General features: G+C 42.8%; 2 protein-coding genes across 2 annotated transcripts in view; both read left to right on the plus strand.

The window, feature by feature from the left end:
• Positions 1-23737, plus strand: part of LOC124000139 (zinc finger CCCH domain-containing protein 18-like) — a 29524-nt gene extending 5787 nt beyond the window's left edge. Inside the window, 12 exon segments of the mRNA XM_046306318.1 lie at positions 121-404; positions 13675-13863; positions 14003-14134; positions 14265-14360; positions 14721-15014; positions 19441-19551; positions 19948-19956; positions 20259-20458; positions 20595-20839; positions 21868-21967; positions 22212-22311; positions 22643-23737. Of these exon segments, the coding sequence (XP_046162274.1) occupies positions 121-404; positions 13675-13863; positions 14003-14134; positions 14265-14360; positions 14721-15014; positions 19441-19551; positions 19948-19956; positions 20259-20458; positions 20595-20839; positions 21868-21967; positions 22212-22311; positions 22643-22850 (1968 nt within the window). The 3' untranslated portion in view covers positions 22851-23737.
• A 1759-nt stretch (positions 23738-25496) lies between these two features.
• LOC123992348 (interleukin-17C-like) lies at positions 25497-27128 on the plus strand. Its single transcript, XM_046293502.1, has 3 exons — positions 25497-25579; positions 25740-25993; positions 26314-27128. The coding sequence occupies exons 1-3, from the start codon at positions 25574-25576 to the stop codon at positions 26570-26572; spliced, it is 519 nt and encodes a 172-aa protein (XP_046149458.1). The 5' UTR covers positions 25497-25573; the 3' UTR covers positions 26573-27128.
• Positions 27129-27639: the final 511 nt, after the last annotated feature.

The following is a 27639-nucleotide window of genomic DNA, read 5'->3' on the forward strand; positions in this document are numbered from 1 at the left end:
GATATGAACTTTATTACGCTTAGGCCTATTGATTAAAGATGATCTTGAAGGAACCATTAAAGGAGCCTTGCTGTAAGGACCATGACCGAGTGTTCACAAATCCACCTGTGTGAATGTCAGGAGCGTGAACGAGAGCGGGATCCGCGGGAGCGCCACCGCGAGCGAGAGCGGGACCACCGCGAGCGAGAACGCCGGCAGAGAGAACGCGAGAGGGAAAGAGAGAGGGAACGAGAGAAGGAGAGGATGCGCCGAAAGGAGGAGTGGGAGAGGGATCGCATGAAGCGTGATGAGAAGGAGAGGCCTGTCAGGGAGCGGCCACCGCGGGAACCTCAGGAGAAGGAGGGGGAGGACAAGCACCCTAAAGGTTCCCCCAGGTCCCCCACTGACACCAACATGCTCCCCAAGTGAGTAGCATATTCTCTACTATCATGTTCTCTGGACAAAGCAGTTAACACACCTCAGTGAGAGACCCTCACTTGACTAGGGTTAGATATAGTACACACCTCTTATTGAAGTTTGGGGTTTTCTCTCAGACTCTCATGGCTGTAAACATGACACCTGTTGTGGCTGGCCATAAACATCTGCCCTGCCGCAGCAAAGCTCAGTGAACATTTACAGTTCAGTTGAGCAGGGTCTGGTCATAGAGCACTCATTTTTTGACATCCAATGTAGATCGTTTTGTATCTGACTGGGATATTAACACAAACCTGTTGCAAAATATTTTTACATGATTTAGACCAGGGCTGCCCAACCCTCTTCCTGGAGATCTACTGTCCTGTAGGTTTTCAGTCCAACCCTAATTTAGCATATCTGATTCAGCTAGTTAAGGTCATGTTGAGCAGCTAATTAGTAGGTGTTAATTTAGGGTTGGACTGAAACCACAGGACGGTAGATCTCCAAGAAGAGGGTTGGGCAGCCCGGATTTAGACATTGGCTAATGTAGACTTTGGCTAATGTAGACTTTGGCTAATGTAGACTTTGGCTAATGTAGACTTTGGCTAATGTAGACTTTGGCTAATGTAGACTTTGGCTAATGTAGACTTTGGCTGATGTAGACTTTGGCTGATGTAGACTTTGGCTGATGTAGACTTTGGCTGATGTAGACTTTGGCTGATGTAGACTTTGGCTGATGTAGACTTTGGCTGATGTAGACTTTGCACTTTTGACTCCCCCCTTCGTTAGAGCTGGGGGATATGGGGGAAAGATTAATATTGCGATAAATTTCCTGAATTGATGCAATAATGATAAATGGAACGTTAAGTTCCAAATGATCCTTTAAACTACTGCTACTAGTTAGATGGTTGTATTCATTAATTCACACATAATAGCAAACGTATTACATTTTTCTAGTATAGGACGATATCATCAAAATTGCTTGCGATAAGAGATCGGTATGGTTGGTGTCGATAATTTTCGGTTTATCATCCCAGCGCTACCCTCCACTCCCTAAGTTGTGTATAGTAGTGACTCTGTTACATGATCAGTTTTCACTGAGCAGTGACGATTAACAGATTGCACATGTACTAGTGTTTGCCCTATATTAATTTAGCAGCAGCAGCCGCCACTTCCAAACTCCTCAAAATTATGATACAAAAATTAAATAACAAAACTTAATTTGGGGATGGTAAGATGTTTTCATTGTAAACTTAAACAACTAAAACCAGATATACAGTATGTAGAAAATGTAATGGAGCAATATATTTTTAAATAAGAAAAATTAGACGGTCAGGGAAAATAAAATACAAAAGATGTCAGGGCATTGGGCCCCCATTGATTTTAGTTATGTTTGAGTCAATCAGATAGCTTAAGACGTGGCAAAATGTGTAGAATTGCAGGAAATTAGCTTTAAAATAGCAACATTTTTTATCCGCGGTTAAGAGGTCCTCTAAAATGTTTGGTCAGAAGCGGCACCATTGGCCACACCCAGTATCCCCCCTAACGTTGCCACCACAGCGAAAAATATATACACTACCGTTCAAAAGTTTGGGGTCACTTAGAAATTTCCTTGTTTTTGAAAGAAAAGCCCCCCAAAAATGTCCATTTAAAATAATATCAAATTAATCAGAAATACAGTGTAGACATTGTTAATGTTGTAAATGACTATTGTAGTTGGAAACGGCTCATTTTTAATGGAATATCTACATAGGCGTTCAGAGGCCCATTATCAGCAACCATGTTTTCCAATGGCACGTTGAGTAACCTAATCCAAGTTAATCATTTTAAAAGGCTAATTGATCATTGAAAAAACTTTTGCAATTAAGTTAGCACAGCTGAAAACTGTTGTTCTGATTAAAGAAGCAACAAAACTGGCCTTCTTTAGACTAGTTGAGTATCTGGAGCATCAGCATTTGTGGGTTTGATTACCGGCTCAAAATGGCCAGAAACAAAACTTTTTTTTCTGGAACTCATCAGTCTTTTCTTGTTTTGAGAAATGAAGTCTATTCCATGTGATAAATTGCCAAGAAACGGAAGATCTCGTACAGCGCTGTGTACTACTCCTTCACAGAACAGCGCAAACTGTCTCTAACTAGAATAGAAAGAGGAGTGGGAGGCCCCGGTGCACAACTGAGCAAGAGGACAAGTACATTAGTGTGTAGTTTGAGGAACAGACGCCTCACAAGTCACCTGGCAGCTTCATGAAATAGTACCCGCAAAACACCAGTCTCAAGGTCAACAGTGAAGAGGCGACTCCGGGATGCTGGCCTTCTAGGCAGAGATGGCTTTGTCATTGCAAATCTCAGACTTGCCAATAAAAAAGAAAAGATTAAGATGGGCAGAAGAACACAAAGACTGCTTTCAAGCCCTGCCACATCCGACGAGCGTCAGATCCAGTGTAGTAGGTTTCAATCTTAATCCTGTATTGACACTTTGCTTGTTTGGTGGTTTGTCTGTTCATAGGGGGATTTCTTAAAAGGGTACGGATTAGTCTCCCGCTCCTTGAAAGCGGCAGCTCTAGCCTTTATTTCTATGCGGATGCTGCCTGTAATCCATGGCTTCTGGTTGGGATATGTACGTACGGTCACCGTGGGGACTACGTCGTCGATGCACTTATTGATGAAGCCGATCACTGAGGTGGTGTATTCCTCAATGCCAGTGGATGAATCCCGGAACATATTCCAGTCTGTGCCAGCAAAACAGTCCTGTAGCGTAGCATCCGCGCCATCTGACCACTTCCGTATTGAGCGAGTCACTGGTACTTCCTGCTTTAGTTTTTGCTTGTAAGCAGGAATCAGGAGGATAGAATTATGGTCAGATTGGCCAAATGGAGGGAGGGGGAGAGCTTTGAATACATCTCTGTGTGTAAAGGTGGTCTAGAGTGTATTTAAGAAAAAAAAATATATATATAAAATAAATAATAAATAAACATTCTCTCTGGTTGCACATGTGAAGGTAGAATGTAAAACAGATTTTTGCCTGCATTAACGTCTCCGGCCCCTAGGAGAGCCGCTTCTGGATGAGCATTTTCTTGCTTGTGGCCTTAGAGTTGGTTGAATGCGGTCTTAGTGCCAGCTTCGTTCTGTGGTGGTAAATAGACGGCTACAAATAATATAGCCGAGAACTCTCTTGGTAGATAGTGTGGTCTACAATTTATCAAAAGGTATTCTGCCTCACGCGAGCAATACCTCTAGGCTTCTTTATTAGACATACAGTAGCCTATACAGTGTCAATAAGACACCAGTCCTTTCACTGATTGAGCTGAGGTTAAAGGCTGCAATGTCTCAACGTAGCTCCGTAGATGTACTGGTTTGGAAAATTGTTTTCCTCCGATCTTAACTTGTCTTGGACAGCTAAATTAGGGCCAGATCGTGTAGTGTACGCCCGGCTTAAGTTTTGTACACTGAGCAGTGACTAATATCAGGTTGTATGCACTGAGATGTCCACATATTATACTTGTGTTTGTGTAATAGTCTCTAGTGCAATACTTTCTCAAGTATATCCTTCCGTCAGTTGGCTCAGCTTGGAAGTTTAGCTGAGCTGTGCACCCCCGCCCACCTTCACCTATGGCCACTGATGTTTGGGAAAGTTTCCCATGATGTAACCTTGCTGTCCCGTCTGTTGGGGAGCTAAGTTAACAGAGCTGTCAGCACCTAAAGATAACAGGGAGCTGGAAGGCAGCTATTGGTCATACTCCACACTACTTCCATATAATTTGTGAGGCACATGGCTAGAAAATGTATTTGTGTATGACTGCAAGACGCTGGAATGTATTTAATTTCTGTTTCTACCTGATGGGAATCCTCCAAATTATAATGTCACAGGTAGGGCTGACCCTATTTAGTCTACTGTTGATTGCTTGGTCGATTGGCTGTCGGTCGACTGAGATTTTTTTTTAGTCGTCAATCCTGAGTTAGGACGCGCACCTGATTACACATTAACTGGGCCTAGGTTACCTGGCTGGCGTGCAAATGTAGGCTTATTAATGTGCACATTTGGGTATCTGACACGATTTATGATTGTCTTAACTCAATATCACTGTGGAGTTTCTCAAATTATATTTCTTCACCTCAAAATGCAAGTAAACTAAGTCTGTTTTTACATCCATTGAGAATGACAATAGTTCCTCAATGTAGCCTATTTGAAAAAAAAGGTCAACCTGATTACTACTTATCCCTTGCGCAAATGGCTTACAGCTGTGTCTGTCTGTCTGGAGCTCACTGACTCTGGTAACTCTGAGGGCCCACAATATTTTAGACAATGTTGCAAGTTTTCAAGTGCCTTCAGGCCTGATCCAAGTTAGTAATTGATAGTGTTTCAAGTTAATTGCAGACTGGCCATACATTGCCAATGGGATTTATAGGATATTTGTTTTTATCAGGATATTTTCTACCTGCGGGCTGCAATGTTTTTATTTGATGGCTTTATGTAGGCTATTTTTACATATTGGCAATAGAAGTTACTTTAAGATTAGTCTAATTTTCATTTTGAGTTGTTATTAACCACGACATTGTTTTTGAGATATGAAGACTTTATTATAAATTAAATTAAACTGTTCCACAAAAATGCGTGTATGAAAATCATAACTGGCACGCATAGAAATGGTAGGATAACTTGGCACTCCAAATGGAAAAGGTTGCCGACCGCTGGTGTAGTCTATTGCTGGCAACTACAGGAGCATAATGGCAGAATCTGTAAAGGCCAGCAGCACCGGGCAGCGGGAGGAGGAGGGTCTGGTTGGGAACATGTTTTTTTCTTCTGGTTAGGCATGTTTTAAAATGTTGACCAATCAATTGGTTGAAAGAACCGACGACTCTGTCAACCAATATTTTTTTTTGTCAGGGACAGCCCTAGTCACAAGCAAGATGATGGTTCCCTGATCTTCATTCCAAACTGCATTGTTTGAATCTTTCCACCCTCTATCTAGAACTTTGACACATTTTTCCTTTCTGAGATTAATTTCATCTATTGTTTATAATTTGCTCACGTTTGTGACCACCAATTGAAATCATAGTTGTCTTAGACTGGCTCAACTCGCGTTTGTGTTTTGCTGTCATATTCGCGATGTAAATTCTTAGGCAGGGCAACCTGTTGGTTAAAAGGAGTTTGGCATTTGTTTTCCTGTATACAAGTTTTGAGACTTTGGCCTGTTAAGTCATAACCCTGGTTGAGTTTCATTGTGGTCTCCTTTGCCAGTTTGTAGCATAGCCTGTGGACAGAGCATTGATTGACTCATTCACTCAGGAAGTAATGTATTTTTTCACTGTTTTCTTTCTCAATGACAGGAGTGCCTAGTTTCTGGGTTTGTTTGGAAAGGGTGGCGAGGGAGGAGTTTTGCATACGAAACATGATGCAACTAGCCCATCCCGTCCATGTCAGACATGCAGTATCTGTTAATATTATTAGTATTATTGAGTGTCCCATGTTCCGTGCAGTATGTCATTGAGAGTGGCCACTTTCCGTGCAGTGTCTCATTGAGAGTCTCATTGTCTGGGACATCGAAATCAGGGCCAAATCATGTAGTGTTCGCCCGGCTTAAGTCGTTAACAGTGTGTGACAGCGACACTACCGTATTCAGTGAGCCGTGACTAATATCATCTTGCATGCACTGAGACGCCCACAGAGTATAGACGTGCTTGTTTTCCCTCAGTGTTTGTGTCATTGACCCAAGTGTAATACTTCCTCCTTAAGTCCTTTATTCCATCAGTTGGCTCAGCTTGGAAGTTTAGCTGAGCTGTGCACCCACCCACCTCGCTTATTACCACTGATGTTTGGGAAAGATTCCCATGATGTAAGCTTGCTGTGCCGTCTCAGTTGAGGCACTAAGTTAACAGAGCTGGTTTATTATATCATCCACAGCATAATGATTCACTTAAAGATATATTCCATTTCCGTTTTGTTATTGCCAAATCTTACTTCTGAACTAATTTAGGCTTACCTAAACAAAGGTGGAGAATACTTACGCAACAACAATTTTAGTTATTGAATTTGTGTTGATTTGTAAAAATGTGTAGAATTATTTTCACATGGACTTTTATGGAGTTTTTTTCGTGTACAGTACCAGTCAAATGCTTGGACACACTTACTCATTCAAGGGTTTTTCAATATTTGTGCTATTTTCTACATTGTAGAAGAATAGTGAAGGTATCAAAACTATGAAGTAACAGGTGGAATCATGTAGTAACCAAAAAAGTGGTTCTTCAAAGTAGCCACCCTTTGCCTTGATGACAGCTTTGCACACTCTTAGCATTCCCTCAACCAGCTTCACCTGGAATGCTTTTCCAACAGTCGTGAAGGAGTTCCAACATATACTGAACACTTGTTGCGGTCCAACTCATCCCAAACCATCTCATTTGGGTTGAGGTCGGGGGGTTGTGGAGGCCAGGTCAAATAGCCCTTACACAGCCTGGAAGTGTGTTGGGTCATTGTCCTGTTGAAAAGCAAATGATAGTCCCACTAACCGCAAACCAGATGGGACAGCGTATCGCTGCAGAATGCTGTGATAGCCATCCTGGTTAAGTGTGCCTTGAATTCTAAATTAATCACTGACAGTGTCACCAGCAAAGCACCATCACACCTCCTCCATGCTTCATGGTGGAATCCAACATTTAAAAAGGAACTCTCACATCTGAGCTATCTTTTTGGCAGGTGCATGGTAACAGATGAATACAAAAAAACTGACACTGCTCTTGATAGTTTCACTGCTCTTTAATAAGCTTTACGTATCGAGCTCTGACGAAGCCGTGAGGCTGATGCGTAAAGCTTATTAAAGAGCAGTGATGCTATCAAGAGCATTGTGCCGGTTCCTTCTTTTTTCTCATGGTGAGAACTAGGGCTGGGCGATATGGCCAAAGTCTCATATCCTGATTTATAGGTAATTTCATATCCTGATAACGATACATATCACAATATAGCACATTTTCTGTAAATTCAATGAATAAATAGTTTATATAAAATTACCACATGTAAAGGCCTATTTCTTGTTACATTTTGAATTATACTCAACAAATAAAAAAGGTACTTACTAATATTTTATTATTTCTTCTATATTGAACATGTGCGGATTTTCAATTTAAGCATTTAACAAAATATAAAATATGACTGTATAAAATCTAAAAAGGTACATAGAAAACACTTAAACTATAGTTGCAAACCATATAAATACTGTCCTGAAATATATTTTCTCGCTCGGGGGGGCTTGCCTGTTTTGCATGTTATTTTGGCCTCAATTTGCACTTGTTCCCTTGGGTTGAGTGTTAGCACCAACTCACAAAATCTCAGTTTCTCGACCGTGTAAATTGGGGTCATGTCTTTTCAGATGTAAGTTGTAGAGGTCGACCGATTATGATTTTTCAACACCGATAGCTTCCGTCTCTCTCCTCGCTCCTCCCTGGGCTCGAACCAGCAACACAACGACATCAGCCACCACATCGAAACAACGTTACCCATGCAGAGCAAGGGAAACAGCCACCCCAAGGCTCAGAGCGAGTGAAGTTTGAAACGCTATTAGCGCGAGCTAACTAGCCAGCCATTTCACTTCAGTCACACCAGCCTCATCTCGGGAGTTGATAGTTTTAAAGTCATAAACAGCGCAATGCTTGACGGACAACGAAGAGCTGCTGGCAAACGCACAAAAGTGCTGTTTGAATGAATGTTTACGCGCCTGCTTCTGCCTACCACCGCTCAGTCAGATACTTAGATACTTGTATGCTCAGTCAGATGATATGCAACACAGGACACACTAGATAATATCTAGTAATATCATCAACCATGTGTAGTTAAGTAGTGATTATGATTGTTTTTTATAAGATTAGTTTAATGCTAGCTAGCAACTTACCTTGGCTCCTTGTGGAGTGCAACGAGAGAGGCAGGTTGTTATTGCGTTGGACTAGTTAACTGTAAGGTTGCAAGATTGGATCCCCCGATCTGTCTTTCTGCCCCTGAACGAGGCAGTTAATCCACCGTTCCTAGGCCGTCATTGAAAATAAGAATGTGTTACTGACTTGCCTAGTTAAATAAAGATGAAATAAAGGTGTTTAAAAAAAATGGTGCTCAAAAATACCCATTACTGATTGTTATGAAAACTTTAAATCGGCCCTAATTAATCGGCCGTTCCGATTAATCGGTCAACCTCTTGTAAGTTGTAACGGCAGCTGTTATCTCCTTCCATCTTTGGGATTCTTTGCCATCTGGTGTGCCACGGGCAAAAGCCTCTTGCAACGTCTGAGTCGGGGGTTTGTTTTGAGCACTCGATTGTACTTTTCTGGGTCTCATCCGTAGACTCTCCGTACTGTTTCACATGATTCTTGCGTAGGTGGTAAAAGAGGTTTGTGGTGTTTGAGCCTGTTGTCGGGACCAGCCTGCTGCATATTTTACTTATCATTCCCAAACCACATCAATGCGACCGACCTTTCCCCTCTTCCATGTTTGTTTGTGTTGCAAATTTCCTTCCACATGTCACGGCACATCCTTTTAGTAGTAGTTTCTATGCAGCAATTCGACCATGAAGGCCTTATTCACACAGTCTGGTTTTTGCGACTGCAATTAAGGAAACATTCAAAGTTCTTGAAATGTTCCTGATTGACTGTCCATGTTTAAACTAATGATGTATTGTAATTTCTATTTGCATATTTGAGCTGTTCTTGCCATAATATGGACTTGGTATTTTACAAAATAGGGCAATCTTCTGTATATCACCCCTACCATGTCACAACACAACTGGCTCAAACACATTAAGAAGGAAATTAACTTTTAACAAGGCACACCTGTTAATTGAAATGCATTCCAGGTGACTACCTCATGAAGCTGGTTGAGAGAATGCCAAGTGTGCAAAGCTGTCATCAAGGCAAAGGGTGGCTACTTTGAAGAATCTCAAATATAAAATATATTTTGAATTATTTAACAATTTTGCTTACTATATGATTCCATGTGTTATTTCATAGTTTTGTTGTCTTCACTATTATTCTACAATGTAGAAAATAGTAAAAAAAAATTAAAAAAACCTTGAGTCCAAACTTTTGGATGATGCTGTATATCAATGACAAAAATAATATTTCATTTCTACTTTGTAATGCAACAGAATGTGAAAACATTACAAGGGGGTGTAGACTTTCTATAGGCACTGTATCTGGAATGAACCCTCAGGTTTGTGGAGAAGACTGTGGTAGAGCTGTGTTTAATAGAGCCCGGCAGATATATCGGTTCACCAATGTTCTTGGCAGATATTGGCCTTTTTACCGCTATATCGGTATCGGCCAATAATTCCACGATAACCGATATTCAATAGATAAGCGTGAGACCCTTTTTTTCATCCTATTTGAACATTTGCTGCCATTCTCATGTGTCATTATTGTCACAATGTATTAAAGCAACATTTGAAGTTAAGTTTTAATGCCACGCGCACAAGTCCAGTGAAGTGCCTTTCTTGCAAGCTATAAACCCAGCAATGCCGTAATCCATGTAGTACTAAAACTATCAAGATAGAACAAAAACATGAGAAATAGAAAAACGAAAGTAAGAAGCTATATAGAGGGTCAGTTTCTATACCATATTTATACTATGTAGGGATACTGGAGTGATAGAGGTAGATATGTATAGGGCTAATCACGATGTGTGCATCAGGACATTTGATAAAAAGAGTAGAAGATTTTTTGTGAGTGTGTGTGTAGTCAGTGTCATTGTGAGTGTGTAGAGACAGTGCAAAATAAAATATAAGGATCCACTCCAATAATCTGTGTCGCTATTTAGCAGTTTTATGGTTTGGGAATAGAAGCTGTTCAGGAGCCTGTTGGTGTCAGAATTGATGGACTGGTTACGCTTGCCATGCAAAAGCAGAGAGAACAGAGCTGGCCACCCAGCCAAACTGAGCAATCGGGGGAGAAGGGCCTTGGTCAGGGAGGTGACCAAGAACCCGATGGTCACTCTGACAGAGCTCATGCGTTCCTCTGTGGAGATGGGAGAACCTTCCTGAAGGACCACCATCTGTGCAGCACTACACCAACCAGGCCTTCAGTCTTTGGCTTCATCAATAAGTGCATCAATGACTTCGTTCCCACAGTGATCGTATGTACATATCCCAATCAGAAGCCATGGATTACAGGCAACATCCGCATCGAGCTAAAGACTAGAGCTGCTGCTTTCATGGAGCGGGAGACTAATTCGTACTCTTATAAGAAAGTGTCAATACAGGATTAAGATTGAATCCTACTACACTGGCTCTGACGCTCGTCGGATGTGGCAGGGCTTGAAAATTATTATGGACTACAAAGGGCTACCCAGACGCGAGCTGCCCAGTGACTCGAGCCTAACAGATGAGCTAAATGCCCTTTATGCTCGCTTTGAGGCAAGCAACACTGAAGCATGCACGAGAGCACCAGCTGTTCTAGATGACTGTGATGACACTCTCGATAGCCGATGTGAACAAAACCTTTAAACAGGTCTTTATTCACAAAGCCACTGAGCCAGACGGATTACCAGGATGTGTACTCAAGCATGCGCGGACCAAGTGTCTTCACTGGCATTTTCAACCTCTCCCTGACCGAGTCTCTAATACTTACATGATTCAAGCAGTTCAACAGTCCCTGTGCCCAAGGAAGCGAAGGTAACCTGTCTAAATGATTACTGCCTGTTAGCCATGAAGTGCTTTGAAAGGCTGGTTATGGCTCACATCAACAGCATCCTCCAGGACACCCTAGATCCACTCCAATTCGCATACTGCCCCAACAGATCCACAGATGATGCAATCTCAATCGCACTCCACACTGCCCTTTCCCACCTGGACAAAGGAACACCAATGTGAAAATGCTGTTCATTGACTACAGTTCAGCGTTCAACACCATAGTGCCTATGAAGTTTGTCACCAAGCTAAGGCCTCTGGGACTAAACACCTCCCTCTGCACCTGGATCCTGGACTTCCTAAGGGCTGCCCCAGGTGGTAAGAGTAGGCAACAACACGTCTGCCACGCTGATCCTTAACACTGGGGCCCCTCAGGGGTGTGTACTTAATCCCCTCCTGTACTCCCTGTTCACCCACGACTGCGTGGCCAAACACGACTCCAACACCAAGTTTGCTAACAACACATCACTGAGAACAATGAGACGGCCTATAGGGAGGAGGTCAGAGAACTGGCAGTGTGGTGCCAGGACAACAACCTCTCCCTCAAAGTAAGCAAGACAAAGCAGCTGATCGTAGACTACAGGAAAAGGTGGGCTGAACAGGCCCCCATTAACATCGACGGGGCTGTAGTGGAGCGGGTCCAGTTTCAAGTTCCTTGGTGTCCACATCACCAATGAACTAGCATGGTCCAAACATACCAAAACAGTCGTGAAGAGGGCACGACAAAACCTTTCCCCCCTCAGCAGAATGAAAATATTTGGCATGGGTCCCCAGATCCTTAAAAGGTTCTACAGCTGCACCATCGAGAGCATCCTGACCGGTTGCATCACCACCCGGTATGGCAACTGCTCGGCATCTGACCATATGGCGCTACAGAGGGTTGTGTGTACGGCCCAGTACATCACTGGGGCCAAGCTTCCTGCCATCCAGGACCTAATATAATAGGCGGTGTCAGATGAAAGCCCATAAAATTGTCAGAGACTCCAGTCACCCAAGTTTCTCTGATACCGCACAATAATCGGTACTGGAGTGCCAAGTCTAGGACCAAAGGGCTCCTCAACAGCTTCTACCCCCAAGCCATAAGACTACTGAACAAATAATAAAATCGCCACTGGACTATTTACATTGACCACCCTCCCTTTTGTACACTGCTGCTATTCACTGTTTATTATCTATGTATAGTCACTTCACCCCTACCTACATGTACAAATTTCCTCAACTAATCTGTACCCTCGCACACTGTAACTCTGAAAATGGCTGTGCAGAAATGCTCCCCATCCAACCTGACTGGGCTCGAGAGGATCTGCAGAAAAGAATGGAACTAAATCTCCAAATGCAGGCGTGCCAAGCTTGTGCCCTCATACCCAAGAAGACTCAAGGATGTAATTGCTGTCAAAGTTGCTTCAACCAAGTACTGAGTAAAGGGTCTGAATACTTATGTAAATTGATATTTATGTATTTTTATTTGTAATAAATTTGTGACTATTTCTAAAAATCTGTTTCTTTGTCGTTATGTGGTATTGTGTGTAGATTGATGGGGGGAGAAAACAATTTAATACATTTTAGAATAAGGTTGTAACGTAACAAAATGTAGAAAAAGTCGAGGGCTCTGAATACTTTCCAGATGCACTGTTTTTTCACATTTTTCTTTATACTGGTAAATCAATTCAGAACATTCTTATTTAGAATGACAACCTGTCAGGAAGTGGGCACAGGACGTATAACACACATAGGTATGGCAAGGAACGGTCTTTTGAACAGTTGAATGTGTTTTTTAGATCATCATCAGCTCATGTTGCGACGCATCATGTTGTAAATCAGTGTCTTGGTTTCTTTTACCTGGGAATAACTGGAGGGCTGCCGCTCAAGTATGTTGTGCCAGTATGTTGTGCCACACTCTATCAAGAACATGAACTGGGGCCTCCCGGGTGGCGCAGTAGTTAAGGGCGCTGTACTGCAGCGCCAGCTGTGCCATCAGAATCCCTGGGTTCGCGCCCAGGCTCTGTTGTAACCGGCCGCGACCGGGAGGTCCGTGGGGCGACGCACAATTGGCCTAGCGTCGCCCGGGTTAGGGAGGGCTTGATCGGTAGGGGTGTCCTTGTCTGATCGCGCACCAGCGACTCCTGTGGCGGGCTGGGCGCAGTGTGCGCCAAGGTGGCCAGGTGCACGGTGTTTCCTCCGGCGCATTGGTGTGGCTGGCTTCCGGGTTGGATGCGCACTGTGTTAAGAAGCAGTGCGGCTTGGTTGGGTTGTGTATCGGAGGACGCATGACTTTCAACCTTCGTCTCTCCCGAGTCCGTACGGGAGTTGTAGCGATGAGACAAGATAGTAGCTACTACAACAATTGGATACCACGAAATTGGGGAGAAAAAGTGGTAACATTTTTTTTACAAGAACATGAACTGGTTCCATGTACGCACGATGTTTTCCTACCACAGCTTTTTTTTTAAACAACACATGTCACTGACAGGAAGGAATGAAAATAGTGAATGGATTCAAAATGTCCTCATTCATCATTGGCCTTCTGTCCATGATTTCAGTCTCATTCATTTGTGCTGCTTTATTGCAAAATGTGTGATTTAAAAAAAACATGTTTGCCCCCATTTCCTTTCTTAACCCCTCAGTCGACCGATGATGGAACCGCCTTCCAAAAAGGAGCTGATGCCCATGTCCAAGCGGCCAGATGAGTGGAAGGACCCCTGGCGCCGGTCCAAATCCCCCAGGAGACTTCCGGGCATGTCTGGGTCACCGCCGCGGGGCCGCCGGCGACACCGGCCTTCTGGATCCTCTGTATCGCTGTCCAACTCATCTAGGTAGCTTTCAATTCAGCCATACATCTACTTTGGTACTCTACCTTACTAAAGCACCTATTTTCTGCAGCGTTTCAATCTACTTGAGTACTCCGTGTTTGTGTGTTAAAGAGAGAGGTTAAGTGTGTGTTCTGTTCTGCAGGTCTTCGTCCCGCTCTTCCTCCTACACAGGCTCCGGTTCATCCCGCTCTCGGTCTCGCTCAGGCTCCTCGTCCTTCAGCTCGTACTCCAGCCACTCATCCCAGCGCAGCTCCTTCAGCGGCAGCCACTCCAGGTCCGACACACACTCTGCCTGCCTGTCTGTCAATGCACAGCACCACCTAACACACCCCCACAACACTGTCTATTGAATAGGACACTCATTCACTGAGTCCATGCTAACCTTTAACCTATGGTCACTGCAGGTCCAGATCATTCTCATCGTCTCCGTCTCCGACCCCTTCAGCACAGAGGAACGCCAAGAATAAAGTTGAGGCCCCGCCAGCTCTAGGCCCCAAAGGGTACAGCCATACCCATTCATCCATAGACATGCTATATTTTCATCCGTTGTGCTGTGTACCTTCATACACAACTCACACAGATCGTTTGTACTTTTCCTTTCATAGCTCAAGAGTCAATAGGTACTGAGTCTTACATAATAATAGAGTAGTTTACGTTTAATTGACATGCTATATGGTTCACCTTAGGTGTGTAGCTAGCATGCTTCTGGTGTTAGTCTATAGTCAATCAGTCTTTTGAAGAAAGTATGGGTTTTGCCCTCATTACTGTGACGTGTGAATGCTGCATGCCAAACAACAAAGCAATATACTCTTATCTTCAAGCATCCCACTGAAGCCTGGTACACCTCCCCCTCCTCGTAGGGAGAAGGCACCCCCCAGGAAGGCTCCCAGCCCACCATTGCCAGGCCAGCCTGGGAAACTCTCCAAACCCACCCCAGAATGGGGAAAGCCCATCAACCACCGCGAGCCCCACGAGGGGGGCCGACCCATGCCGCCTCGGGAGGGGGGCCGGCCCATGCCGCCTCGGGAGGGGGGCCGGCCCATGCCGCCTCGGGAGGGGGGCCGGCCCATGCCGCCTCGGGAGGGGGGCCGACCCATGCCGCCTCGGGAGGGGGGCCGGCGGAAGGAGAGGCAGCAGCACAACCCACCCAGGAGGTAGGACAGAAGTACACACTTCTACTGGCCATCCGTCTTATCACAGGTTTCTCTGTCACATATTAATAACAAAGCCAACCTTAGAGCTCAAGGATATCCAGTGATATACCAAATAGGGATGGACATTTGAAATGATTTTACTATTCAAATGATATCATGACATTTGTTTGTATATGCGGGTAGTCCAAATGCAACACACAAATAAAATGCTCTTGACCAATCAAAATGACACATGCACATGGCAGTGGTAAACAGAGGACCGACTGCTTTTCTCCGCTAGTTTTGGCTAACAGCAAAAGTGAAAGAGAATTCTGATTTTCACATTTTCTGGTGTGTGTTTTGCATAGATCTGTTTCGGGTTTTGGGTTTTGTGGAAACTGTTTGAAGTGTACCGATATCAGGGAGGACTGGAGGGCTAAATGTGCAACAGTAGCTCAACGTTATAAAAGCTACATTGTGTTTTATTCAATTAAGAATTAAGTGTCATGGTATATATCCTTGTAGCTAACAATGTCACAAGTATAATTTTGTTTAATTTAGACAGCTGTTTCATTGTTAAAATAGGCCTACAATTATATATTTTTTAATGAACACTCACTTAAGTAATCCAATACTAACGTCCGTTTGATTATTCAATTAACTGTTCCCATCCCTAATACCATGGTGCAATGATTGTACAAAATATTGCCACAAATCAAGGAGAGACAATTTTTTCCCATCTGTCTTTTTTAAAATTATTGCAGTGAACTCTATTGCGGCTCCACTAACTTGAGACTTAACCGGTTCACATTTTAATATTTTGCAAATCAGATTGTTAACCTTATTTTCAGGCAGTATGTCACAGGTAGGCCTAATACCAGGCATATTTGTGAGTGTGTGTGTGTGGGTTTTTTATTGAAATTGCACGACGAGTATCCCTCAGCTCACAAAGCCACTTTGTATGGCAGGTAGATTTGCATCAGCAGGGGCCTATTCCAGCAGCAGGACTGTGTGTTGGTGAAAGAACTATCCTCTATCTCTGGTTCAGCTGACGGCCATGTCTGGGCCTGCATGGGGAAGAACCCAGGGCTGGTGCTGTGGTCAGGGAAAGGACAGTAAAAGGGTAGGAAAGGACAGCGAGGGGGCGAGCCACTGGCTGTGGTTTCTCTGCCTGCATGGGTAGAATGCACTAGGCTCACGCTGTGTGGGTGGCGTGGTTCTCCCTGTGGAAAATCTCATGTAAAACCTGTTGGCTGGGGGTCCTGCAGCTCTAAAGATGCATTGTGCTCCCTTGTAAAATGTTAATTTATTGACTTGATTGCATGTTTATGTAAGTCATTTTGTTCAACAATGATTCATAGTTAATGAAACTAACACTTTTCCCTCAACCCTTTTCCCTCTACCCTTTTCCCTCTACCCTTTTCCCTCTACCCTTTTCCCTCTACCCTTTTCCCTCTACCCTTTTCCCTCTACCCTTTTCCCTCTACCCTTTTCCCTCTACCCTTTTCCCTCAACCCTTTTCCCTCAACACTTTAAAGCCCATCCGTTGTATGAAATGGTGAAATGGTGATTTGAATATTGACTTTGGCACTGCTCACCAGGTATCCATGTCACAGGAGCAGGCAAAAGGGTAGGAAGTAAGACGGGCAAAAGATTGATGTGCGTGCATCTTAAGGGCTGTCGAGAAATTATTTCAATGGGTGTTGGATGCTTTTAGTGCTACCACATAGCTCAGACACAACCTGACTAATTAATTTCAACAAAAGATGCTGTCACTCAGAGATTAATGTTCACAGCTGACTGGCACGATGACGCCTGAGGTGCCGCTGGGAGTTTCCCTTGGCAAGAGGAGTAGGACTTGAAGACTGTTGTAGGCTGTTTTGTAGGTTTTCCTCTCAGGTGAACTTGTATCGTCAGTCACGACGTGACTTGATGTTAGTGGCGTCAAATGAACACAGTTGTTGTTCCTGCTCTGAGGGAAATCTCCCTTCATCTGTGATGCAGCACTCTACTCCACTGCAGGGACAACAGTTTGTTTTCAGTTATATGAATGTGACCTAAAATGTCTTGCTAATTAAGTATGCAATCAAATCAAAGTTTATTTGTCACGTGCGCCGAATACAACAGGTGTAGGTAGAACTTAGAGTTAAATGCCTACTTACAGGCTCTAACCAATAGTGCAAAAAAAGGTGTTAGCTGAACAATCAGTAAGTACAGAAATAAAACAACAGTAAAAAGACAGGCTATATACAGTAGCGGGGCTACATACAGACACTGGTTAGTCAGGCTGATTGAGGTAGTATGTACATGTAGATATGGTTAAAGTGGCTATGCATATTAGAGGTCGACCGATTATGATTTTTCTAACGGCGATACCGATTATTGGAGGACCAAAAAAAGCAGATACCGGCCAATTTAAAAATAATTTTTTTAAAGTATTTTATTTATTTGTAATAATGACAATTACAATGATACTGGATGAACACATTTTAACTTAATATAATACATCAATAAAATCTATTTAGCCTCAAATAAATAATGAAACATGTTCAATTTGGTTTTAAGGAATGCAAAAACAGTGTTGGAGAAGAAAGTAAAAGTGCAATATGTGCCATCTAAGAAAGCTAATGTTTAAGTTCCTTGCTCAGAACATGAGAACATATGAAAGCTGGTGTTTCCTTTGAACATGAGTCTTCAATATTCCTAGGTAAGAAGTTTTAGGTTGTTGAATTATAGGACCATTTTCTCTATACGATTTGTATTTCATTAACCTTTGACTATTGGATGTTCTTACAGGTACTTTAGTATTGCCAGTGTAACAGTATAGCTTCCATCCCTCTCCTCGCTCCTACCTGGGCTCGAACCAGGAACACATCGACAACAGCCACCCTCGAAGCATTGAAACACAATTAGCGCCCACCCCGTTAATTAGCTAGCCATTTCACATCGGTTACACCAGCCTAATCTCTGGAGTTGATTGGCTTGAAGTCGTAAACAGTGCAATGCTTGAAGCATTTCGAAGAGCTGCTGGTAAAACGCACAAAAGTTTGTTTGAATGAATGCTGTTTGAATGAATGTTTACGAGCCTGCTGCTGCCTACCACCGCTCAGTCAGACTGCTCTATCAAATATCAAATTATAGAATTAATTATAACATAATAACACACAGAAATAGGAGCCTTAGGTCATTAATCCGGTCGAATCCGGAAACTATCATTTCGAAAACAAAAAGTTAATTATTTCGGTGAAATACGGAACTGTTCCGTATATTATCTAACGGGTGGCATCCCTAAGTCTAAACATTGCTGTTACATTGCACAACCTTCAATGTTATATCATAATTGCATACAATTCTGGCAAATTAGTTCGCAATGAGCCAGGCGGCCCAAACTGTTGCATATACCCTGACTCTGCGTGCAATGAACGCAAGAGAAGTGACACAATTTCACCTGGTTAATATTGCCTGCTAACCTGGATTTCTTTTAGCTAAATATGCAGCTTTAAAAAATATATACTACTTTTTATTGATTTTTTAGAAAGGCATCGATGTTTATCGTTAGGTACACGTTGGAGCAACGACAGTCCTTTTTCGCGAATGCGCACTGCATCGATTATATGCAACGCAGGACACGCTAGATAAACTAGTAATATCATCAACCATGTGTAGTTATAACTAGTGATGACGATTGATTGTTTTTTATAAGATAAGTTTAATGCTAGCTAGCAACTTACCTTGGCTTCTTACTGCATTCGCACAACAGGCAGACTCCTCGTGAGGCAGGTGGTTAGAGCTTTGGACTAGTTAACCGTAAGGTTGCAAGATTGAATCCCTGAGCTGACAAGGTAAAAATCTGTCGTTCTGCCTCTTGAACAAGGCACTTAACCCACCGTTCCTAGGCCGTCATTGAAAATAAGAATGTGTTCTTATCTGACTTGCCTAGTTAAATAAAGGTGTAAAAAGAAAAATAGGCAAAATCGGCATCCAAAAATACTTATTTCCAATTGTTATGAAAACTTGAAATCGGCCCTAATTAATCAGCCATTCCAATTAATCGGTCGACCTCTAATGCATATATGATGAACAGAGTAGCAGTAGCGTAAAAGAGGGGTTGGTGGGTGGCGGGTGGTGGGTCACAATGCAGATAGCCTGGTTAGCCAATGTGCGGGAGCATTGGTTGGTCGGCCCAATTGAGGTAGTATGTACATGAATGTATAGTTAAAGTGACTATGCATATATGATAAACAGAGAATGGCCATGCAGTCGTGGGTAAACAGGGAGTACAGGAGGGGAATGAGCACGCACCCCTGTGGAGCTCCAGTGTTGAGGATCATTTGGACTGACACGTTGTTACTGTGATGTACATTCTACTATTAAAAGTATGATGATATCTTCGCTCACTGAAATATGTTGATCTTTCTCTCTCCTCTCACTCTATTTCCCTGTTTAGGCGGACAGTCAGTGGCAGTGTGAGCGGCAGTAGTTACTCTGGCTCCAGCTCTCGCTCCAGATCCCGCTCCTCCTCTGCCTCCGTCTCACGCTCTGGGTCCAAGAAGTCCAGGTAGGATGAATCGATCCCACTTCCACTAACTTCCACTACACTGCTTTAGAAGCTGACAGTTAAGAGAATTTTGCCTCAGAAAGGAGTTATTGACTTGGTGCTGGTACCCCCTGTATATAGCCTCGTTATTATTTTATTGTAACTTTTTTTTTTATAAAAAAAAAACTTTTATTATTTTAGTTTATTTAGTAAATATTTTTTAAACTCTTTTTCTTGAACCGCATTGTAGAGTAAGGGCTTGTAACTAAGCATTTCACGGTGGTCTACACCTGTTTGTATTCGGTGCATGTAACATATCAAATTTGATTTGATGCAGGTACCACTTTGAAACCGATATGTATTGAATACCTGCTCTCTTGTTTTTCTTTGCTGTTTATCCACTGGTCAACTACCTAGAAAATCCAGGTACTATGCCATTTTATATCTGCCATTTATATTACCCTGGCTTGTACACCTGCTCCTCTCTTCATTTATCTTAACCGTGATTCATCCGTTTGATTGATTTCTCCCCCATTTTGCCCCACCACCCACTCAGTCACCACCTTCTGTTCTTGGGTGTTTTAGTCATGCTTAAATCAATTTTAAAAAACACTACAAATGTCGATATTCTGTCAATATTTTCTTCAGCCTGAGTTAGTGTGTGTGCAGGTTTTTTTGACACAGCACTGAGTCTCTCTCTCCCTGTGGCCTGTGTGGTCCCTGTTTAGGTCTCTGAGTGTGAGCAGTGTGTCTAGTGTGTCCTCGGCCTCCAGCAGCAGCTCAGTGAGGAGCGCTGACTCCGATGACATGTACGCTGACCTGGCCAGCCCTGTGTCGTCAGCCAGTTCCCAATCCCCCACCCCCGGACAGCCCCATGCCCGCAAGGAGAGGGTCCCGCCACGGGACAGGGGTCCCAACAAGGACAAAGGTAGCAGTTAGGCTTTTGTCATAGACTCTGCAATTCACTCTGGATTGTATTGTGGTTGATGTGTCATCACAGAATGTCAGCATCTGGTGGTTCTATGGGTTGTATGTTAGTGATGTATACTGTCTGCTCTCCACAGGGAAGCCCACTAAGAAAGATGAGCCCCATCCCCCCAGAGAGGACCGGAGGAAGATTGATACCTCAGGCCTCCCTCATAGACATACCCACGGCCCCATGCCCAGATCTGGGCCTGGCAGCAGGGGGCACGGTCCTGGGGGGCACGGTCCTGGTGGCCACCCCATGCACCCGCCCCACGGACCCCCCATGGGAGCCCCTGGAGGCTATGGCCAGCACAAAGACATCAAACTCACGCTTCTCAACAAGGTGACCGCTGCTGGATTTACTGTTGAAAGTCAACTGCTCTCAACTCAAATAGACCGAGTCTCTGAATTACTATGGAAAAATATGTGGATTAGTGTTGTCCCGAGACTAATAACGACAGAAATTATGTTCATGTTGGAAAAAAACAGCCTTATGTTGCCACCCAGAGTCACATTTATTTATTTTGCAAGCTATAGCACACACCATTTTACAAATGTATGTTTTAAATGACCACAGAATTCACTCTGCTTCGTGTTTTCTTTTTGCCAAGGAATATCTGGCATTGTAGGATTGCTATACTGGTATCGTGACAACATTAATTTAGATACAAGTGACACTGATATCACACCCTGTGACGCTAATGGCATTAGAGTTTAGAGGTCTGAGTATCTTTGTGCGAAGGAGAGGTTGGACAGTCAATGTGATAAGTGTCTGACTTCCTCATACTCTTATCAGTCAGACTGAATAACTAGATAGTGTGCCTCCCGGGTGGCGCAGTGGTTAAGGGTGCTGTACTGCAGCGCCAGCTGTGCCACCAGAGACTCTCGCGCCCAAGCTCTGTCGTAACCGGCCGCAACCGGGAGGTCCGTGGGGGCGACGCACAATTGGCCTAGCGTCTCCAGGTTAGTGAGGGTTTGGCCGTTAGGGAAATCCTTGTCTCATCGCGCACCAGCGACTCCTGTGGCGGGCCGGACGCATGACTTTCAACCTTGGTCTCTCCCGAGCCCGTACGGGAGTTGTAGCGATGAGACAAGATAGTAGCTACAAAAAAACAATTGGATACCATGAAATTGGGAAGAAAATGGGGTACAAAAAAAAAAAAAGAATAACTAGATACTAGTACTAATATCAAGCTTCTGTATACCATACCTTTGGTATCGCTGATATTGTTTCAGTGTTATTTAAATGCCACCATTGAACATTGAGCAAATGTGATTTTATCTCATTTCAATGTACTGTATTGGATTGCATTTGTTGCTTGTGAATTAACTGTCTGACTCGTAACAATGTATCGCTCTCTCACTCTGTAGCAGCAGGCAGAGCGGGGTAACAGGAAGCGATACATGTCTTCAGACAAGGACAGGCCTACCTCTCCACTCAGCAAGAGGATAGCATTGTCTCCTGAGAGAGGTGAGGGCCTCAAACTGTTCAGAAAACGCTTAGTCTGACATTAATAATGTGTTCTTCCCAAGGAACTCGTGCACACACACGTGGTTTGGTTATACCAAATGTGGAAATCCAACTACCAGAGAAACCTTACCGTAGGCTGCATTATCTGTTCTTTCTATATGCTTTGTCTGTGTTTAACCAAGTCATTCATCTGAGGCCACAATTCCCTGCTGTATGTAATCAACTTCCCATCAATGTCCTACAGGTCGTGGTGACAGGAGGATGCCTGGACGGCCCCCACTCTCTCCTAGAATGGACCGGCCCAGAGGCCAGGGCCCTCGCCCCATGCCACCACCGGGAGAAAGGTAGGTGCCCTCTGCTGCTTCTCATCCAAAACTACACACACAACCCCAATCTGACGCCTCTTTGTTGGTGCTGCCCTTCACCGCAGTAGTGATGTCATTTTAGGATGTTAGAGCAACCACAAGCCTTTGTTTTGAATGTGGAACAAGTCACAAAAGTGGAAGCCCCCGAAGTATATGATATACACCAATACACAGGGCATGTGACCCTGTCGTCACTATTTATACATCTACACGCACCCTCTCTATACAGGTAGATTCATCCCCATGATAACCCTTGTAAATTGTCATAGGCATGTGGCACTAAGCCCAATCATGTCATTTCTCTCTTTAGAAAACGTCCTCTGTCCCCACCACCAAAGTCGTCTGGCAAAGGTCCAGGGGTGTTGTCCTCGGGCTCAGGCAAACAGCCCCCAGGCGGCCCAGGCTCAGGCTCCGGCAAGCCTAGCAGCACACTGTCTCGCCGTGAGGAACTGCTGAAGCAGCTCAAAGCTGTTGAGGATGCCATCGCCCGCAAGAGGGCCAAGATCCCAGGGAAATAACCCTCACCCTGCCTGCCTGCCTGCCTACCCAAGTCGCCCAGGCAACATCAAGCATCAAGGGACATAAGTCACCAATACCTGTCAAGAAGCCTAGCATTCTCTGGAAATGTAAAAAAGGTGTCTGTCCCTAAATGTAAAGGCCATTGTGTAATTGTTACTGAACAAAATGGCCACCAAAACATTTCTGCTTGTTTGCCTTCAGAGAGAGGTTGTCTAAAAGGTTTTACAGTGCTGAAAAGAAGTAGTAGCAGGGTGTCACTGTTGTCTATTTAGTGAGAAGGAACAATCTTCCCATCGTGTCTCATTGATAAGGTGAATTTATATACTTTCGATCCACACTGTTTCTCTCTGTCTGCCCCTTTTACTGTCTCTTATCTCATGTCTTTTTTTCTGTCTGTTGGGTCGAGTGCTGGTCTTGCCCCATTTCTTCCGTTCTGAAGATCCTGGAAACTGCCTCTAGTCTCCCAACTGGTTCTCTGTACAAACATTTCGTCTGCATTCATTCAGAATGAGAAACACGCTCACAGGACCTCTTGTTCATGGTGGTTATGTCTTAACCAATGACTTCTCCTGTTCTAGGCCTGTGCTCTGTGTTCTCTTGCAGTGTTCATTTTACATACAGTGTACAATAATTGTGAGCATTTGACAAGCACCCATTTTTTTCAAGTGTATGATTGTAGAGAACAAATTGATAGTGATGTGTGAAGTATTGCTTTTTTAATCTACCCAAAAAAATCTCTAGCTCTTCTCAAGTAATTTACTGTGTTTTATTTTTCTCACATTTTTAGTTGACAGAGTATGAGAGATGGTTGGGGACACCGGAGGATAAGGAGCGTCTTGCTTTTGTGACAAAAGGCTTCTAAATAAACTATTTTGATAAAGAGAAACCATCTGTCGTGTGTCTGTTCCTTCTCCATAATTTCACTCTCCCCAATCCTATATTAATTGGATACATGGCTCCATCAATCACTTGTTTTCTCTCGTTCTTCACAGGAGATGAAGCGCAATGTATTGCATGTTGATGTACATTTTCACTACCAAATATAATTTGAAAAACAAGGCTTTCACATGATTACTGCAGATCTTATGAATAATAATGGGCAGGACACCTGCTTTCTAGGGTGGGGCAAGGACATCACAGATGCATTCGGATTAACCAATGATATTTGGTGCTTTTCCACTGGCAGTCAATGGCTGGGCTGAGGCTCATGTGATAGAGGCAAATGTGATAGAAGATGTGATGATATTGATTTAACGTTAGTGAGGTGGAAATATGAGCCCAGCTAAGCTGGTCAATGGTACAAGTCCTACTGATTTAGTGTGTTTGTTCTTCGGGGCAGGGATTGGTCATTGGAAAGTTCATGGTACTTGCCCTTATTAGACTCATCTCAGTTTTAGACTCCAGAGTGGCAGATGTTAATGTATGTCTCTCAGACATGTTAATCAGTAAGCAGACTAATAGTCTAGGGTCTGTTTCAACATAACCAGAATATATTAAAACACATGCTCTACTACTTTTTCTGCATACAGTCTGATTATTCTGCATACTAAAAGTCCCATACCTTGACAGTTCATTAGCCTACAGATAGGGGGAACTTCTTCATCACAAAGAAAAATACCTATTTATAATGAGGCATGTTGTCTTCTGACAGTTTATTGAAGCCATGTGGCGTTCTTTACAGATTTCTCTTTGCCTGTGTACTGGCTTGATGGTGAGGATACCTGTCATTATGACAATCTCACGTGATGTTTGTCATTATAATGCACTGATAAGGCATACTTACTGGTTTGCCCAGCTATCACACCTTATCTGCTTTCTTTGTAACTGACTTGTATTTCTGGAACCAACGATGTTGGAAATGTTTCAATCAGGAATAACATGAAAAATACTCCTTGTTCAGTAAGGGAACGACGAGGAGGGGCAGGGAGAGATGAGGCTATTGTGATGACACCATTGTTTGCATCAGAGTGGGACGATCCAGGCTGCAGGAGAAAGTGTTCACCTTGTAGGAAGGCTGATGAGGTTGTCAAGTGAATGAGCTAAATATACTATAATAAGAATTCATCAATCATCATCCTTCGTTTATCATGCTGAATTTAACATGAAAAAATATATTTACAGTTTTTTCCCTCTGAAGGTTTTAGCATACAGTATGTGGTTACATTTATTATTGGCAGAAAACTGAAAAGGTGTAGTAGGATAGGCCAAAATTATGCTACATTTATTTTATGGATTCAGATTTGGTCTATTTTATCCGTGTGTGTATAAATGAACCGTTTTGTTACATTTCTTCATAATTCCTAGCTTCTGTCTTGACTTTGAAAACATATCAGTAAGATTACTGTCTGTCAATGGATGCAAGCTGTCTGACAGTATGCCTATGGTCAATATATTGATTATAGCAGCTAATAAAATCAATATGAATAATTATGTATAGGTGTACACAAGCTCATATAGATGAATGTAATAACAGGTGATGTAATGTTGATGTAAACACAAGCCAAGTCCTGACAGTGGGGACACTCACTGTAGGAAAGAGGAAGCTGGGAACTGAATATAGTGATTTCCATTTCCTCCTACATACGGATTTCCCCAACCAGGTACATCCGCTATAAATTGTAGGATCACTGGCATTATGGCACAAAACAGAGCATAAGCACTTGGGCTCCTCTACTAACAAATATATATTTGATATTAGAAATTGCCAGGTCTATTCAAGATTATGCAGGTAAGTGAGAGTTTGACTGCCCTGATTGTTTGAAATTTAACTACACCTGAATGAATGGTGGATTACGTTTTGATCCATCATTTTGGATTGGTTTTTATTCTAATGGTAATTTATTAATGGTGTTTGTTCGTTTTTATTCATTTATTTCACTCCTTTGCAGACTCTACTTTTACTTGGACTTTTTATTTATAAATTGACTTTGGCATCAGAGGCACACAAGCATAAGGGATGCTTCAGTGCAGAAGAATTGGAGGATGGAGCTCTTAAGATCTTGCGTCGAAACCGGTACCTGAAAGACGGTCATATTGATGAAACGCAATATCACAAGCTGGGTACGAAGAAGACCTGCCCTGCTGTGCTTCATTCACAGTCAGTAGACTACAACAACCGTTCTGTCTCCCCCTGGCGGTACAGGTAAGGCATCTCTTTCTACTAGAAGTAAATACTTTCTGGATAGGTCTAACATTTTATAGCCTCGTACGAACCATCATGATCTCGCGAACTCATATTCTGTTTCGACACAGAACGTGATCAAAGAATGTGAGCTCTGAGATCAGGATGGTTCGTACGAGGCTACAATTGTACTCGTGCAGTCATAGTGTTCTCATTCGGACAGTAATATAATTTGAGTCAATGTGCATGACATATGGCTAGGAAAGAAAATACATTTTCGTATGGCATTATTAATTGATTAATTGGCTAATTGATTAATTGGAATGTGACTTTTCCCACAGCATCGATAGCAAGGAGGGACGATTCCCTGAGAAGATTGTTGTTGCTGAATGTCTATGCACGGGATGTATCATCGTCAAAGGGCACGGACATCACGGGGCCGAATACGAAGATTATGGATATAACTCTGTGCCTGTAGTGCAATCCCAGATGGTTTTGATGAAGACCAAGTGCACGACCGACCCAGGAAAATATTCATTCAGCTCACATTATATTAAAGTGCCTATTGCCTGCACCTGCGTTAAGGCTAGGACATATTAAGTGCCTCTCATAGAGGACATTTTTTAGACAAACTGTAGTGACATGTTTCACATTTTGTTGTGTTTGTTTTAAAATGCACTTAAGTTATTGAAAGTATACCACTATGCTTATGGATACGAAGCTATCGAGAATACATGGATTTTTACATGACACTCTTAGGTACATTAATGTAGTACTTGTGTTGCAAGGTTGTATTTATTTGATGATCTATTAACTATTTATTAGTCTCGGCAGACGGATTTCCTCCCACAATGTACCAATGTTCCGGCTGTTGCTCATAGGTCTGGGTTTCAGAGACTAACTATTTATTGAACTATGTTCTCAAGCTATTTATTTCTCGATGTTTTTTGGTGACTTTTGTTATTAGGCCTATTCCTTTCAACATCAATGTGTTCTTCTGTTCCTGTTTTCCCATCAACACAATCAAACATTTTAGATAGCTGCCTCTGTTGAAATTGGAAATGGTAAATATTCGAATTTTCTGCGCATTTAACGCAGTATACTATACGAATCGTTTGATTAGGCTATTTATCGGTATTGATTTTGACAAATTGTACGTGGGTGATGAATTTATAGAAATGTAGCAGAATTTATTAAATGTTATTGTTATCTTAATAAAGATTACTAATGAAATATCTGCCGATCATGCTTTATTTAGGCCAACCTAAATGATTAAAGGTGGATAAATCTTCGGGGTTATAATATATACTAAGGTTATTTAAAAAGCAACATCAAGACAGCCTTCGTTATTACATGAGCCAACAATTTACTATTGAGATTTTTATAACGATTTGAGAATGAGCGCAGATGAATTGCTTGAAGGCGTCCGCCAATTCTTTACGGGTATCTTCTGTTTTCAGATCTATGAAATTATAACCAATCGGATCCACTCCTGAACTACCCACATGACAAGTGGGTAAAATTTCGGCTACGTGTTTTTAGCAGCATGGCTACAAAAGATAATCAGGTCTTTAAATAAAAACGGTACAGGACCTCTGCTAAAGAAAGATAAAACATAAATATGCCATACTGCCTGCACGTAGTGTTCTCACTAAACCTCTCGGAGG

The sequence above is a fragment of the Oncorhynchus gorbuscha genome, linkage group LG02 (genome assembly GCF_021184085.1).
Source record: "Oncorhynchus gorbuscha isolate QuinsamMale2020 ecotype Even-year linkage group LG02, OgorEven_v1.0, whole genome shotgun sequence".
NCBI classification, from domain to species: Eukaryota; Metazoa; Chordata; class Actinopteri; order Salmoniformes; family Salmonidae; genus Oncorhynchus; species Oncorhynchus gorbuscha.

Coding starts and splice junctions, on each gene's coding strand:
- LOC123992348 (XM_046293502.1), top strand. Junction 25,994..26,313: donor GTCTCCCCCTGGCGGTACAG/GTAAGGCATCTC, acceptor CTTTTCCCACAG/CATCGATAGCAAGGAGGGAC.